The 18645-nt window shown below is 36.0% G+C and overlaps 1 protein-coding gene across 5 annotated transcripts in view; it reads left to right on the forward strand.

Annotated features, from left to right (window-relative positions):
• The window catches only part of SWT1 (SWT1 RNA endoribonuclease homolog), a 110130-nt gene that overhangs the window by 47342 nt on the left and 44143 nt on the right, over nucleotides 1–18645 (forward strand). For all 5 annotated transcript variants that reach the window (XM_004767959.3, XM_004767960.3, XM_004767961.3 and 2 more), the window contains exons 14-16: nucleotides 199–347; nucleotides 5665–5852; nucleotides 10804–10935. In XM_004767959.3, coding sequence (XP_004768016.1) covers nucleotides 199–347; nucleotides 5665–5852; nucleotides 10804–10935 — 469 coding nt within the window. The remainder of the gene's footprint in view (nucleotides 1–198; nucleotides 348–5664; nucleotides 5853–10803; nucleotides 10936–18645) is intronic.

Below are 18645 nucleotides of genomic sequence, written 5' to 3' on the forward strand. Positions count from 1 at the left end.
ATCAACTCCAAGAACATTCTTTTGCTAAATTTAATTGTAATGCTTTTTAAGCCAGAGAGGGAGAAGTGGAGTGGTGTGTAGGCGTAAATGTATACTTTTCTTAAATTTCATAATTAACATTAGATTGGTTTTCCAAAGACATTTTTGCATCGAATACTCATTCTTACCTATTTTTTCCTTCTTAATTTCTCTTACCAGCTAACAATGCAGTGGATTTTACAACATTGAAATTTCTGCTTCAGGATTCTAAAAGTTTGCTACACGCTTTCAGTACACGATCAAATTATGATGGTATTCTTCCACGGGCCTTTGCTCAAGTCAGTGAACTACTTCAAACCTTTGCAGAGGTAAGATGTCTTTGGAATGCAATTTAGAGTACCTAATGACATAACGTTCTAAGAACGTTTTAGCAGACAACAGAGGTAAAGGATATTTTAATTCTACTTATTTTAACACATGAATGGCATTAAGTGATTATTAAGTGAATTGAAGGGTAAATAAGCAATTCTTATTGCAAGTTATAAAACACATCCTCTTATTGGAACCACTGTTACAGTAGTTGTTGGAATTTTATATTATTTCATTTATGGATGGACGCAAGCTGTGCCTTGTTTGCAAGCTTATTTCCCAGTGCCTCAGACAAGTGGATCACAGCATCGATCAGAATACTTTTGGAAGTTTTTTTTTTTTTAAAGATGCAGATGCCAAGCCTCTCTCAAACCTTACTGAATCAAACTTCTGGTAGTGGTACCCAGGAATACTGTTCGTTTTTTATTTTGAAATAATTTGAAACTTACAGAAAATTTGCAAGAAGAGTTCAGAGGATTCGGTATATATCCTTTACCCAGATCCCCCAGTGTTACCCGTTTTTCACATTTGCTTTATTGTTTTCTCTGCCTGCCTATCTATCTGCTTATCTAGCCACATTTTTTTCCTGAACTGTTTAGGAGTATGTTGCAAGTACAATGCTCCTTTATCCCTAAATACTTTCATATATTTCCTAGAGAACAAGGATATCTTATGTAACTAGTATAATTAATCAGGGAATTAGTATTGGTATAATACAATGATCTAATCTGTAGACCTTATTCAGACTTTGGCAACTCACCTACCAATTTTTTTAAACAATCTCTGCATGTGACCCTTATGCAGGCAGTCTAGCACTGATGCCTTTTTACCTCTTTTAAATTAACTCTGTAAGTTTTGTCTCTGGTAATACTCTATTTCTGCAGCCTTCTAATTTCAAATCTAGAAGATTCTGGGAGTTTTATATGTCAGAAACAGGTCAAAAACTCAGTATCACCATTATTAGATATAAGACATTAATGGCACTTAATTTTTTTTTAAGATTTTATTTATTTACTTGACAGAGAGATCACAAGTAGGCAGAGAGAGAGAGGAGGAAGCAGGGGCTTGATCCCAGGACCCTAAGATCATGACCTGAGTTATAGGCAGAGGCTTAACCAACTGAGCCACCCAGGCGCCCCTAGACATTAATGGTACACACATATATATATACACACACATATATATATATATAATCACCATTTTTTTTTCTTCCGTGTTATGTGGTTGACCAGGTTTTTGCCTGTGGTGGTTCAAGGTCACAGTTCCCACTACCTGTGAAGTAATGAAAGGATTAGATGATACTAAAATTCATCATAGCTGATAGGGAAAGACTTACGTACTTAAGAGAGCATCTCATGAAGTAAAAGAAGCATCTTTTTTTTTTTTATAAACTAATAAATATGTGGTTGAACTGCGAAAAAATTGATTTAAGGGGTGAAATGATCTTTTGGGTTAAGCTGACTAAAACCTTAGCAGTTGTATTTTTCCATGGCAAATGTGACTCTGAGAACCATCTGTAGGAAAGAATGGACTTGGATATATAGAGGATTGCAGCTTGAGTCTGTTCTTGAATTGTGTAGGGAACCATATATTAGCCTTTCCCATCACATAATTAAGCCCTAAACCCCATCTTTAGTGAAAACAAACGAAAAATTCAGGTTACTCATAGGTTTATCAGTCTTTGAATTAGGGTTATTGAAAATAAAAAAAAAATTAGGACTGATTGCGATAAAAACAACAACAAATGTCCAGATTTAAGGTTCTTTCATCAATTGGAAACCAAAAGATGGGAGTTACCATGAAACTGTGGCATGAAAATTTAGTGTTATCAGATAATAGTGTGCCAACTGTATGTTGTCCACTGAGTAGTTAATTGAATTTTTATTTATTCTTGGATTCTGATTTTCCAGTTGCTGCATTAGCGAGAGTCCTGAAGCCCATTGATGAAGAATCTACATCCTCATTAGTGCTTTTCCCTCAACACCTGGCATTAGTGTGATTGCTTGAAACCTGTGCTGTTCCATGATTAGAACTCTGAAGTGTTGCTAATTCATTGTCTAAGCCAGGAACTATGTGATTTAGCTTGGGCTTTTAAAATACACTCAGTAGGAGTCATTTTGTAGAATGCATTAGATTTGGTTTATGACCTAAATATTTATTCCTGCCTATCTCAGTAACTGGAGCAACAAATAGATCACCTCCAGAGACAGTGTATCTATATACAGTAATTGTTAAATTAAAAAAAAAAAAAAGGCCCCCAAACTTAATGAACTTAATGTACCAAGTGTAGAAAATCAGGAAAAGAGGAATATTCACTTGTTTACTTCTGAAAAGGCTTGTGAGAAAACAAAGCAGAAAGTCAACCAAAATGATCATTTTCTAGATTTTTATATAAACGGGGTGGGAACAGGAAAAGGATATATACATTTTTTCTTTGATAAGCCTTCCAACCAAAAAAATAAGGCTTGCTCTGCCCGGATGATAGAATAATTAAAGTCAGCCTTATGTCCAAGGAGCCTCATCCTAAGTAGATGTGTTTTGGGTTTTTTTTTCTTCTTTAAGTTTTGTTTTGTTTTCAGGGACAGAGAATGGGTTAAGGGAGCAGAGGGAGAGGGAGAGAATCTTCAGCAGACTGCACCCTCAACGTGGAGCCCAACATGGGCTCAACTCACGACCCTGAGATAATGACCTGAGCTGAAATCAAGAGTTGGACGCTTAACCGACTGAGCCACCGGGTGCCCCTGACTAGCTGTGTTTTAAACCTCTGATTAATTAACCTCTCTGAGCCGAATTTCTTCTTTTATCAAATGAGAATAATAATCTGTGCCTCAGAACTGTCATGAGAATTAAATAAATTAATACTTTTAAAGCATTGAGTGCCTGGCACTAGTAAGCACTGTGTAGGTGTTTCGGAAAGACATCCATCTGCATAGTTGCGTACACTACTATATGAGAGCTGAGGAAACGAGCAGTATGTGGTGATCAAAAAAATATATCTCGGAACAAAATATGTCTTTCCATCCATGTATATTTATTAAGTGCATAGTTAATGTAAATAGGGAAAAACAGGAGGAATAACATTCTTTTTTCTTCCTGTTCCCAAAGATAGAAAAGGGTAAGATTTACTTTTATTGTTGGAGAGAGATCAGAAGCCCATTCAGAGTCAGATTTCTGAAGGTCAGGTTCTATTTATGAGTCTTACCAGCTGGGTGACTTTGTACGAGTTATTGACCCGAAAATATGGATAATCATAATATCGGTTTCACAGGGCAGTTCTGAGGATTAAATGAGCTAATAGATACAAAGTTTTTAGAAAGTTCCTATGCGTAAGAAATGCTCAATAAATACTTATTTCCAGTAGTGTTGGAACTTTTTTATTTTTTAATTAACATGAAACTAACAACCCATCGGCTAACCTTTGAAATCATACTGTTATTAATAAGGAAGCTTAGGGAAATGGAATGATTTTATTTAAGTTACAGTAGAGCCAGGACAAAGAAAACCCCAAGTTTTAAATGTCATAAAGTTTTTTTCATTCTATCAGAGGTTTTTTTCCACTTAATATTTTCCCTGAAGGTGATTTAAAAAAAATTATTTGAATCAATAATATAGCTCTTATACTCTGTTCAGTATCTTTAATTATCAATATTTAAAATATACTCAGGTCTGCATTCTTAAGTACTTGTACGTTGGCCATGGTGTTTACTGCACTGACTCCTTCCAACAATTACCAAACTTCTTAAAGAGCGATCTATTAACCCTTGTTTGTTTCTTCACTCGTTTCCTACTTAATCCTTTACAAGTAGAATTCTGCCTCTATATTCTGTTAGGTGAATTAGGTTATCATTGATCCAACCCACCATTTTCTCCCTCTTTCTAGTTTCTCAGCCTTTCTCAGCACTTGATATAGTCCGCTCTTTTTTTCCTGAAACTTACCTCTTTGGGCTTCTCTTGCTTTCGAGTACTTCTGACTCTTCCCATATCTTGTCAGTCTCTCTTTTTCTTCTTGCTAATTTCCTCCCTTCCTCCTTTACTTTGTCTAGCTTTCACTACCTTCTCCTCCTCCTCCTCCTTTTTCTGTTTTTGCTATTTTCTCTCTAACAATCTCATCTACCTCTGAGGTTTGTCTGCATGGGAATGAGTCCCAGCTTTATCTTTTGAGCTACAAATCTGCATATCCAATTACCTGCTAGATATCTTAAATATCTTTTTATTCTTCACAGTAGACATTCTAAATACAGATCGGTGGTCTGTTTCTCCTCTTTTCCATAACCAGCCTTTCTTCTTGGCTTTACTACAGGTGGCCATAAAATCCAGAAATGTAGATAAATGTACATTAAATGCCTTACTGCTCTTACATTATAATACATGATACATTCAGGGTGTTGCCTTCAAATAAAACTGTGTCTTTACATTCCTCTGGAGCAGTAAATCAAGGAGGTTTGATCTATTTTTACCTTATGGACAGTTTATATTTCTATTATTTGTGTATTTATTCTTGTAGACATCTAAATTTAAAAAATCTTAGTGTCTCCTTCATTTCCTGAATCTAGATTTTGGCTAAATCTTATAAAATTTTTCTTGTGTACATTTTTTGTTTTCTTTTTCTTCTTCTACCTTTTCAACCTAATTCAAGTTCTCAGGACCAGTCTACTGGATTATTTCAGTAGCCTTCTAGACAGTCTCCTTGCCTCTTGAGAAACTTTCAGTGGCTTCTTCAATGGCAAAAGGTTTACTTTCTGTCTTTTCCTTTTTTTTTTTAATAATAATCCATTCTTGTTAATGGATCGTAGGGTACTTGGAGGCTTGATTCCACATGTTTATCGTTGTATCCTAAGTGTTCTCTGTCTTGTTCAGTACCATATATATAGAAGGGTTCAAATAGTATTCTTTTTTTTTTTAAGATTTTATTTATTTATTTGACAGACAGAGATCACAAGTAGGCAGGGAGGCAGGCAGAGAGCCCGATGCAGGGCTCGATCCCAGGACCCTGAGATCATGACCAGAGCCGAAGGCAGAGACTTAACCCACTGAGCCACCCAGGCGCCCCCTAATAGTATTCTTAAATTGATATTAGCACGTTGGCTAAGAAAGGTCACTATAATAAATATATTGGAACTATTTGATATAAATGGAAAAGGAAAAAATATGTGTGTTTTAGCTCTGATGCTTTTCTGGAATATTCGGTACATAATCAAGGACAAAGAAGAGTCAATACTTCTTGGAAACCTAGAACACTGTAAGCACAATTGGCATTGTTTCTCTCACTTCCTAGTGAAGAACTAGCTGAAATTTGTGTAATTCTTATTTCCCCAGGTCAAGGCAAAACTTAAGCAAAATCCTTCAGAAACTACAGTGGGTAAAAAGCAAGAAGATACTTCTTTGATGAAGTCTAATAACCAAGAAATCACCATTTTCTCAGGTTCTCATCTTCCGCAACCTAACAGGCATCAAGAAATCTGGTCTATCCTAGAGAATGTTTGGATTACATTATATCAGAACAGGTACTAAATTTCCAAGAATTTTTGAATTCTCGGCTTTTCCATCGTTACTGTTATTCATTAAACAGTTAGTGTTTGGGTTATGAGTTTAATGTATTAGATTATCTAACTGAGGGCCTTTTATCAAATTGGTGCCTTAGAAACAGTGATGCTTAAATAAGGGTGCAATCAGATTTATCTTGAGTGTTTTAAAAATACATATGCCTAGGCTCTATCCCTAGAAATTCTGACTTGATAAGACCGAGGTGACACTGAGATAGTGCATTAAAAAAAAAAATCTCTATAGGTGATTCAGATGTGAAACCTTCATGACAAGTATTTCCCATGTATGTCAGAACCAAAAAAAGCCACCTAGATTGCTAAACAAATCAGTAGGACACAAAACCTTAATGACATTTAAGATAATCTAAGAAAAGGTCATTTAACTTTAGGGAGAATTCATGTAAGACTTTCTAAAAAGAAGGATAAATACTTATATTTAAAAGGAAGAAATGCTTTTATTCCTTTGATATCCATGAAAGCATACTGTGTTTTTGGTAAAATGAAAAGATAGAGACCATTTGTGAGTAGTTCTTTAAATGCTGCTGGAGTAGCTTAAAAAAAGTAATTTAAAATAATTGCTTTTAAAGTAAACCGACCTTCCCTCCTGTACTTTTTCCCAAGCCCGTAATCTTTATATGATTTTATATGTATTATATATTTGCGGGTCACGAAAGCTTTTTAGTATGATTTTTGTTCAAGGGCCCAGTATCACTGTTATTTTGGATTAAGATCATCTGTCATTTCCTCTGTCAGGAAATGGGCAGCAAAGTAATATGAACACTCTTTTTAAACATCTTTTCTCTCTTATAACACTGTAGACCCATTTTTAGTCTTTGCCTACAATTATAAGTTCTTTCAAACAAATGTGTAGTTTGTCACATTAAAGAAATACCAATACCTAACATGTAAGCTGAAGAAAACAATACTTAAAAATTTGTGTTTTCATGTAATGCATTTGTATTTTCATATCTTTGTTTTGTCCAGTCTTAACATATTGGAAATGTTTTGGCTAATCAGATATTCTTGTTAGCAGGAAGTTACCCCATATACTAGGCAAAGATTATCACTTTCAAAATAAAATAGATTAAAGCCATTTCTAAGATATTTTGATCTTCTTTTCATTTAGAAAATATTTCTAAATTTCATTTAGAAAATAAAATTTTCATTTTAGAAAAATTCAAATATTCAAAATTTGAGTACCTTATTTGTCTTAGAATTGACCTATAATATACATACATTTGTGTTGGATATTAGAGTTCCCGGTAAATTCTGTATAATAAATCAACTTTACTTTGTAGTATTTCAGTATTTCATGAGAAATTCTTAAATTGCTGTATCAGTGCATAGTTCTTAAGCCTACTTCATTGCTTCTCATGCCTGATGGTGTACCAGAGTCACTGTAAAAGTTTTCAATATATTCATGCTTGAGCCCTTCATTGAGAGCTGCTCATTTGAAGGTTGAGTAGTGAGAAGGGAGGCAAGATGGCAGAGGGATCAGGGACCTCATTTTGTCTGGTGCCCTGAATTTATCTGTATATCTACCAAACCATCCCGAACAACCATGAAATCAGCCTGAGTTGTAAGAGTATATATCTGGATATCTACAGGCAGAAAAACTCTACCGGGCCTGCGTGGTGGCATCAGACTGCTCCAATTTTTCCTAGGGTGCATCCTGCCTGGGTCATGGTTGACCCATGGACTCTGTACATTCCCTCAACATCCCTCAACAGATTGACTAGGAGAAACAACTCTCAACAAAGAAAAGAACCAGAGACAGTGGCCTCTGCCACAGACTTAATGAATATGGATATAAGCAAGATGTTAGAAATAGACTTCAGAGGAACACTTATGAAGTCACTATCTAGGCTTAAGAAAAGTACTAGCGACAATATAGAATCTTTAAGGGCAGGAATGAGAGCTAATCACGCCAAACTTAAAAATGCTATGAAAGAGATGCAGTCTAAACTGGATACTCTGACTGCCAGGGTACATGAGAAAGCAGAACGAATTAGTGGTCTAGAAGATAAGATGATAGAAAGGAAGCAAGTGAAGGAGGATAGGGATAAACAACTAGAAGCCCATGAGAGCAGAGTTAGAGAGATCAATGATGTCATGAAACGTTCCAAAGTCAGAAATTACTTGGATCCTTGAAGGTTTGGAGAGAGACGGAGAGAGAGAGAGAGAGAGAGAGAGAGAGAGAGGACTAGAAGGTATACTTGAGAAAATCATAGCTGAGAACTTCCCCAATCTGGGGAAGGAAATAAGAATTCTCGTCTAAGAGGCAGAGAGGATCCCTCCCAAGATCAATAAAAATAGACCAATACTCTGGTATATAATAGTAAAACTTGCTAATTTTAGAGCCAAGACAGCTATCCTGGGAGCAGCTAGGGGGAAGAGATTTCTTATCTATGGTGGGAGGAACATCAGAATAATGTCAGACCTGTCCACAGAGACCTGGCAAGCCAGAAAGGGCTGGCAAGACATTATCAGGGTACTAAATGAGAAGAACATGCAACCAAGAATACTTTATTGAGCAAAGCTGTCATTCACAGCAGATCGAGAGACAACAAGCTTCCAGGACGGGCAGAAACTGAAAGAATATGTGACCACCAAACCAGCCCTTCAAGAAACAATATAAGGGGGGGTTCTGTAAAAGAAGAAAGACCTCCAAGAATATCATAGACCAGAAATTTACAGAGACCATCTATAGAAACGGGGGCTTTATGGGAAACGGGCTTTACAGGCAATATGATGGCACTAAATTAATACCTTCCAGTAGTTACTCTCAATGTGAATGGCCTAAATGCTTCCCTGAAATGGCATGGTGCTGAAGATTGGATACAAAGACAGGACCCATCCATATGCAGTCCACCAGAGGTTCATTTGAAACCTAAAGACACCTCCAGATTAAAAGTGAGGGGATGGAGAATCATTTATCATGAAAGTATAGTAGGCTACTAGTGTTTCAGAATACTTTTTCTTTTAGAAAGGTCAAACTGTACTTATTAACCATTGTATTTATTCAGATTTCCTAAGTTTTCCCTTTTGCACACTTGTCAAAACGCTTTACCCCTTTCATACATGTAGGAATGTGGAAAAGCAATTTCATGGTTCCTCAGTACATTAAATGTGCCATCATCATATAACCCCGCAGTGCCACTCTTAGATATGTACCTAAAAGAACGGAACACAAGTGTTCAAACAGAAACATGTGCATGAATGTTCACAACTATTTACAATAGCTAAAGTGGAAACAGTCATATGTGCATCAACAGATGAGTGGATACACGAAATGTGTCTCATAAAATGGGTATATCCATAAAATGGAACGTTATACAGCTATAAGGAAGTATCCATACACAATATGGTGTGAATGAATTCAGAAACATGCTAAGTGAAGGAAGCCAGACACAAAAGGTCACGTGGCATATAATTTCATTTATATTAAATATCCCCAACAGGTAAATCTATAGAAATAGAAAATAATTAGTGGTTACCAGGGACTGCAGAGAGGGAGGAATGGTGAGTGCTTAATGAATACAGGGTTTCCTTCTGGCACGGTGAAGATGTTCTATGAGTAGATAGTGGTGATGGTGATACATTGTGAATGTATCAAATGCCACAGAATTGTACACTTTAAAATGTTAAAATGGTAATTTTATGTTTTTTTTTTCACCATAATTATTTAAAAAAATGCTTTGGAAAGTACTGTGAAGTAAGCAACTTCCTTGAATGCTACTACCTGAAGATAACCAGTAGTTAACATGGTTATTCTCATGTATACCCAGCTGTATTTTAAAGCATGGTTATTAGTCTAGGGCTGCCATAGCACATTACCACAAACTAAGTGGTTTAAAATAACAGAGATTTATTCACTCATGGTTCTGGAAAGTGTAAAGTCTGAAATCCAGGTGTCTGTCTTCAGGGTTGATTGTTTTGGGAAGTTCTACAAAGATCCCATTTCAAATAAAGTCACATTCTGAGGTTCTGGGTGAACGTGAATTTCAGGGGCATACTCATCAATCCAGTACAGCATATATTTTGATTTTTTTATATGGTGGTGGTTATGTTCTCTAAATAAATTTTGTATACCTTTATTTTTCTATCTTATAGATGGCATAAGCATTATTTTAGTAGTTCTTTGGCATTTCATCAGGTGGCTAATTCACTATTTACTTAACACTTTTTACATCATGGCACATGTAGGTGATTACTAATTGTTGACCAGTTGCAAGTTATTATTAATGTGCTAGATTTCTAAAATTGGAATTACCAGAGTAAGGTGTATGGATATTTAAAACTTCTAGTTTCAGGAAACATGTGTATCTGATGTCTTTTTTTTCTTCATCCTTATGTACGGGAGTACTGTTAGTATTTATGGATTGATTTGAATGCAGATTAACAGTATTCTGTGTCTTATGGTCTCTTGATAAGAAACATTATTCCCACAGCTTGTAAGTATTACTTTAGATTAGACGAACATAGTTTTTACTCTGGATCCTTTTTTTTTTTTTTTTTTTTTAAAGATTTTATTTATTTATCAGAGAGAGAGAGGGGGAGAGAGCGAGCACAGGCAGACAGAATGGCAGGCAGAGGCAGAGGGAGAAGCAGGCTCCCTGCTGAGCAAGGAGCCCGATGTGGGACTCGATCCCAGGATGCTGGGATCATGACCTGAGCCGAAGGCAGCTGCTTAACCAACTGAGCCACCCAGGTGTCCCTTTACTCTGGATCCTTTGCATGAATGGTAGCCTGGACATTCACAGGTCATTGTGTCTTATTTCTAATTTTAATCAATCAGGATTATGAGGGAGGAGTTATAAATATTACCTCATTTTATATATTAGAAATGGAAATGCTTGAATTACCATAAATGTGCATGTATATGAGTATCTTTTCTTTTTCTCTATTTTAGCATGGATGTATTTCAAAGATTGGGCTCAAATGCAGCTTTGACTTCTTCGAAAATAGCATCATTTGAAGAAGCATATGTATCTCTTCAAAAGTTAATGGCAGCTGTGAAAGATATTCTTGAAGGAATACAGAGGTAAACACTAATTAATTTTAAAATTTCATTTATTACTTTTCTCTTTCTTCCAGGTTTACGGGCCTTTTCAGAGTTTCTGGGAGCCTTCCAAAAAATTTTATAAACTAAGGACTTTTAGGCTTACGTTTTCTCTCTCCCTCGTAAAGAATCCCTATTTAGAGTCTGGACCACTAGAATGTTCCTAGTTTTTCCTTTGTAGAAAAAATATACCAGGTTGTAAGCTTCATAAAGAACCTTATTTTCATTATTGTGCAACTTTAGCTCCGAAAACAGTGCCTGGCAAAAAATGGGCACTCAGTAATTCCTTGTTGAATAAATATATGTGTAGGTAATTATCACTACCCTTTAAAAACAAATACATGTTAATATTTGTTAACAGGATTGATTTCCTCAAATACAGTCTCATAGGTCCGCAGACTGAAAAAGTGTGAAGCAGCATAGTCTTATAATGCTTTGAGACTTATACGTATGTGATTATTTTAAATATTTGTGGAGCGCATAGAAACCGTGGAGCCAGAGAGCTGTAGAGTGAACCAGACATCACCTTTATAGAATAAAGTCTGATGTTTTCTTTTGTGACAGTAAAGAATACTGTACTTAATCTTGCAAATTTTTGAATACATACCAAAATTGCTTGACTTGAGTTAAATATGCAGCTTGCTCACAGAAGACTATTGTTCCTTATAAATTAAAAACCAAAAACCAAAGAAATAAAACTGATTTGATTTGATTTGATTATGTTCAAACTTTAAAAACTTGGATTTTTGAAACAACAGTAATTTTTAAGCTTTTTTTCCCTTTTCCTTTTAAGGGTTTTTGGAAACTTCATCTCATTGCTAACACACACACTCTTTTTACTCCTTTTTGGATCACAGTTGGCTAAATGATTCTTAGAATAGCTTTTTGGTGTTCTTAAGTTGCTAATGAATTGAAGATGTGGCAGATCCCAAGGCAAGTGAAATTTATCATCTCTCGGTGGAAATAATAAGGGAATACTAAAGAAGAGTAGCTTTATGAGGGAGAAATAGTCAGTTTTTAAATTTTAGTTATCTTTTGTCACATTCTAGGTTGCATTAAAGCCATTCTTGACACAACCTTTTCTCCAGAAAGTAGGGCTAGCAATCTGTATTGTTACTCATACAAGCCTTTGGGGAATCCAAATTAGATTCAATCTCTGACTTCAAAGAGGTTGTTTGTAGAAAGAGTGTAAACAGTCACATTACAACAGGTAATTGCAATGGAATTGTTAATATTCTAATAGGAAAATATGTAGTGGAGGGAAGAAGTGTTTGGCAATAAATGAGGTTGGTGGTGAATGTCTTGTAGGCCACTCAAAGCAATTTCTACTTTATCCCATAGGCTAGCATTGCACACATTTAGGCCTTTTAATTATGTCCCTGGACAGAAGTGTTTCTGATCCAAAAAGTTGTGGAGATACTGCACACTACACCGTGCTCTCGGAAAATCAGTGTATGCCCATTTACATATTGATGGGTTTTATAAACCTTTTTAATTTTAGGAGCTTGAAACATATAGGTGTCTGGATGCCCCATGCCAGAGACTCTGATGTAATTGGTCTAAGTGTGTACCTGGCTAACAGATTTTTAAGCCTCCAGGAGGTGATCCTAATGTGTAGTCAAGGTTGAGAACCACTAGATAGTATTCTTAACCAGTGGTATTCAAAGTATAGTCACAGAATTGACATCCTCATCTCCACCCAGAACTTGTTACAAATCCAAATTCTCAAATACCTGCCAGACCCTCCTGAATCCGAAACTCATCATAGGCTGAGCACCACTGCTATCATGTCAAGCCAGAGTGGAAAAGCATGTACTGCTTCCATAAGCTGTATTTAAAGAAATAAATATTTGAATTTTAAGGCTGATAGAATTTTGTGATTCTTTCCTCTAAGGACACAGCACCTCCAGAAATAAGAAAATATTAGCGGCCCTGTTACTTTTTTGCATGTTAACCTGGGGCCATAAATTGTCTTGAGCCTTGGTATTCATCTGGAAACCTTATATAATAATATAGTGTATACATATATATATATATATATATATATATATATATATATATATATATAATATATATAAACCTAATACAATATATACCTTTCCAGAGCTTTTCACAAAGTTACTGTGCTTTGAAAGTCAGGTGTTGATATAATTAACCAAACCAGTTAGTTACTTGTTGGGGGAACTTGTTAAAAATGCAGAGTTCTAGTTGTAGTGAAATCACAGTATCTGTAGATATTTCATAGAGGGAGGGAAATTGTATTTTTAACAAGCATTCCAGAGGATTTATATGCAGGTGGTGGGGACCACAGTAAGGAAACAAATTCAAATTCCTATAATAAATGTATTAGAACTACTTTGCCACCAGTAGAGGGCATTGTGAATAAAAAAAGTTGCTCATTTCAGCATTCATTAATCTACAGGAAATTACTAACATCGCAAGGTTTTTCTTTTTGAAGCCCTTCAGACAATAGGCATTTAAATCAAAATGTAATAGTAGTTAATAATTATGTTACTTTGTCAAGTGTGTATGTAGTCTTAAAATCTTTTAAGAAACAGTCATGTTCAACTCAGTTAAGTGTTTTTTTTGGGTGGCTAACTATGGGTAGATTTTTAAATTTTTTAAACATTGAAAAATATACCCAACTTCATAGTGACTGCATATCATTAGCATTTTCTGATACTTGTTAAACTGGAACAGTTTCATTTGATTTTGAGATATATAGCTCAACTCTTGTTTTTATCATAGCAGATCATGTGTGGTGTTACATTGGGAATCAATAACAAGGTGACCTGTTAACCCAGTCTTTTCATTAAAGAAGTATAATGAAAATGTGTTTATTAAACTAAGAGTTTGGGCTTCTAGTTCCAGGCTTATCCCTTTGACTTTAGACCTGTTACCTCCACTTTTTAAGCTGGTCTCTTTCCTTATGAAATGAGAATCCTGATATCTTCTTAGCAGAATGAGATAATGTATGTGGAAATACTTTGTAGTCTGCAACATAAGTGTTAGTCTTTGTTTTCTCCTTAAAGCTGATATGTTAAATTTGAAATGTTGAAATGTTTAAACATGGCTGTGATAAATCAGGGTAGAAAACGTCGGTGGAGCAGTTGTCCACACAGTTATACAATTGGGAGCAGAATACCTGAGTTTGCAAAAGTTGAAAAAGAGGTGGGAATATTGCTGATGGTTATACTTTCTACACACTTCTTCCTGCGTGGGAGAGGGAACTTAATATATTTGCTCTTGGTTTAGAAATTACTTTTCTCTTTCTCATCTCTGCTTTTTGTGTATATAGGAGTAATCTGAGCACTTTCGTTAATGGCCTCTTTATCTGATCACTGGAGAACCAGAGTCCGTACTCTTTCCATGTAGACAAAAGTGCATTAAGGGTTTTTTGTTGTTGCTGTTGTTGGTGGTGTTTTGTTTTTTATTTAGATTTGTACTATTTAGTCTCATTTTATACTTTAGTAAACATCATCAGGTTACTCTCAAGATCACAAAACCCTTTTTGCTTAGTAATTAAAGACTACAAAGGTTCATTTGGAGTGAAAAATTAATTGGGGAGTCATATGACAAATTCTAAAGAGAAGTTCTGCTTGTACAGTAATAAAAAATGTTATATATCTGTGTTTCAATTGGCATCTCTACAGAGTTAAGTAAATAGGTCATATAATCCAACTCCAAAGCATACTGTAAATGTGGTGTGTAGATTCACTTGAAAGCTAATAATCAAAACAACAATGATAATGTTTTACGGAGGTTTTTGTGTCTCTGAAGTGATGATGAGCTGCCTAGTTTGGAAGCAGGGAAGGAGTGAAGAGTGAATGTAGGAAATTGCACTCTGCCTCAATTTTGTAATCGTGTTTGTGTGTTTCATCGTTAAAAAACAAACTTGAAATTATTTTTAAAAAACAAAAATAGGAGCATTTTGAATCTAAAAATATAAGTAGATCATGCCTAAATGGGCACATTCATCTTAACACTTGATTTAACATGTAAAACTGTACTTCATGTTACTTTAATGAACTCTAGATTCCTTGCTCAGGTAGCTTTAGATGAAATTTGAAATAATGAATGTTTTCTGAGTTTCGTATTTTGATCATACGCAGAGGTGGGAGAGGGAATTACTTACTATTCCTTGTAAGTAACTTGCCACATTTTAGAAGGGGGTATGTTTTTATATGTAAGGGTATCTCTTGTTTAAGTAACATTTTCTTTCTAGCTGTCATATTTGCTTTGGTTGTTTTTAAATGAGGATTAGTTGAGTGTTAACTGATGCATTGGACTTGGTCATATTCTAGGTGGGTTCATGCGTCATCATAGAATATGATTTTGGAAAATGAGACTTGTGCTTAGATTTAGGAAAGGGAAGATGATTAATTTTTATCATCTTTAAATGCCTTAATGATCTTCAAAACTTCGGTAACCTCTGTTACAGTCCTGTGGCTTTGGTTTGAAATACTTTGTAGAACTGTTTTTCTTTTCTTTTTTTTTTAAAGATATTATTATTTATTTGACAGAGAGGGAGACAAGGAGAGAGGGAACACAAGCAGGGGAAGTGGGAGAGGGAGAAGAAGGCTTCTTGCTGAGCAGGGAGCTGGATGTGGGGCTCTATCCCAGGATCCTGGGATCCTGATGTGGGCTGAAGGCAGACACATAACAACTGAGTCACCCAGGCTCCCTGTAGAGCTGTTTTTCTAAAGCACAGTAATAGTCATGAAGTTTAGGATTTTTTTTTTTTTTTGGTGTGTCATTTACATGTCTTTTTATCTTATTAAGCCTCTAAAAATGAATCTTCCCATTGCAGTCTTATGGCATGTTAACCTAAGAGCAAAACAAGTACTGGTATAACCATACATGATTCCTGTAAAAAGGAATCCTATAATTACAGCTTTTCAGATCTGCTAGTGATTTAGTCACTTCAAAGAAGGTGGAGTTTGCATTTGCAGGAATATTTTGTTAACTTCATGGTGCATGTTTTGGTAGCTGGCCTCTTGAGGTGTTTTAGAAAGGGTATTTAGAAAAGGTCATCCTTCAGTTGACACAAGGACAACAATGTTTAGGCTGTTTTACAGATCAAGGTAGTCACTGGAACAGGTTCCAGTTAGAGACGTGTAGATCATAAAAACAGAAGTGGCTTTTCAGCATCTCAACTCATTGCAGTATGCAAGTAGTTCAGCCGTCGATAAAAAAATTGTCCCTATCTAGGGTGGAGAAGTTTGTTCATGGTTAGCTCTGACCTACTTTCTTTGAGGCTTGGCCTTTCTACCCTTAGATCATTGGACTGTACGTCCCCACTCCACCCCCCTGGAGTTTGCACAACTCCCCAGGTATCACTGGACCTCTTTATCAGACTCTTTGCGCACCCCTTGTCCTGTTCAAAACCAAAAGTATCAGTTGCTATGTTGAATAAGAGAAAATAATACAACCTATGAATTAAAAATGAAAGGACCTACTTGCTTTACCCTCCATGCCATCATTTTGTACCAACTTTCTTCTAATTTTTTTCCTAATCAGCTCCCTGAGATTTTGAACAGCTTTATGGGAGAAACTTTGCCTACTTTTGTATATCTACATCTATGCCCAGATCACAACTATACATAATAAACGGGGGAGGAAAGTATTGAATGGGTTTTTTATGGTCTTTCTAGGGAAGGGAAACTTCTTTAGGGCTAAATACTACTAATAGTACTATGTTATGACATTCAATGAATAGGCAATGTCAAGGTTTTAAAAGCGATAGGAGTGCGAGCTAAGGAAGGGTAAAGAACAAGAGAGTCAGGAGGAAGGAGAACAACTGGGAGGAGGAGATAGAGGAGATAAGATAAAGGTATTTCTCTCTAGAACAGATGATGGAACCCTCAGTAATTTGCCCACATGGCTAGAAGGAAAGACAGGAGCTAATGGGAGGGATTGGAATTCAGGGAATATAAGCAAATATTTCTTATATAAGACATAGGTAATGGGGTCACTTGGGTGGCTCAGTCAGTTAACTATGGGACCCTTGATTTTGACTCAGGTCATTGTTTCAGGGTCATAAGATCGAGCCCCAGGTTGGGCGCTGGGCTGGGCGTGGAGTCTCCTTAGTATTCTTTCTAGCCTCTCTGTCTGCCCCTCCCACTGTGTGCTCTCTCAAAAAAACAAAATCAAACCAAACCAAAAAAAAAAAAAACCCAAACCCACATAACAGATGATTATTTAATAAAAGCTTTTTATGGTACCTATATTGCAGCTTGATAAACACTGCTCTAACAACATTTATAGCAAGTGTTATATATAATACATAATAAAATTTACATTTGCTGACAAGATATGAGACATCCACATATAAATCTGACTGAATGACCCAGCATTAGCTGCTGTTCTTTTAACCTGGCTCTTTAATGCTACTGAGGATGACAGATTGCTCAAGACTTAATTTTTAGAATAATTAGATTTTTACATATGTGAAGCTCTTATCTATGCTTCCCAGGACTTACAATTCAAGAATATGACATAGGGACCTTTATTTTTATTCTGAATATCAGTGGGTTGATGTCATAATTACTCCTTCCATCCCTGAAGCATTTCTTTTTGTGTGTTCAGTGATTTTATTTTTGTTTTTTTTTTTGTTTTTTTGTTTTTTAATTTTTTATTTTTGATAAACATATATTTTTATCCCCAGGGGTACAGGTCTGTGAATCACCAGGTTTACACACTTCACAGCACTCACCAAATCACATACCCTCCCCAATGTCCATAATCCCACCCCCTTCTCCCAAACCCCCTGCCCCCGGCAACCCTCAGTTTGTTTTGTGAGATTAAGAGTCACTTATGGTTTGTCTCCCTCCCAATCCCATCTTGTTTCATTTATTCTTCTTCTACCCACTTAAGCCTCCATGTTGTATCACCACTTCCTCATATCAGGGAGATCATATGATAGTTGTCTTTCTCTGCTTGACTTATTTCACTAAGCATGATACGCTCTAGTTCCATCCACGTTGTTGCAAATGGCAAGATTTCATTTCTTTTGATGGCTGCATAGTATTCCATTGTGTATATATACCACATCTTCTTGATCCATTCATCTGTTGATGGACATCTAGGTTCTTTCCATAGTTTGGCTATTGTGGACATTGCTGCTATAAACATTCGGGTGCATGTGCCCCTTTGGATCACTACATTTGTATCTTTAGGGTAAATACCCAATAGTGCAATTGCTGGGTCATAGGGCAGTTCTATTTTCAACATTTTGAGGAACCTCCATGCTGTTTTCCAGAGTGGCTGCACCAGCTTGCATTCCCACCAACAGTGTAGGAGGGTTCCCCTTTCTCCGCATCCTCGCCAGCATCTGTCATTTCCTGACTTGTTGATTTTAGCCATTCTGACTGGTGTGAGGTGATATCTCATTGTGGTTTTGATTTGTATTTCCCTGATGCCGAGTGATATGGAGCACTTTTTCATGTGTCTGTTCGCCATCTGGATGTCTTCTTTGCAGAAATGTCTGTTCATGTCCTCTGCCCATTTCTTGATTGGATTATTTATTCTTTGGGTGTTGAGTTTGCTAAGTTCTTTATAGATTCTGGACACTAGTCCTTTATCTGATATGTCGTTTGCAAATATCTTCTCCCATTCTGTCAGTTGTCTTTTGATTTTGTTAATTGTTTCCTTTGCTGTGAAAAAGCTTTTGATCTTGATGAAATCCCAGTA

Source organism: Mustela putorius, unplaced genomic scaffold (genome assembly GCF_011764305.1).
Source record: "Mustela putorius furo isolate JIRA1106 unplaced genomic scaffold, ASM1176430v1.1 tig00537335_pilon_pilon_pilon, whole genome shotgun sequence".
Classification (NCBI taxonomy): Eukaryota; Metazoa; Chordata; class Mammalia; order Carnivora; family Mustelidae; genus Mustela; species Mustela putorius.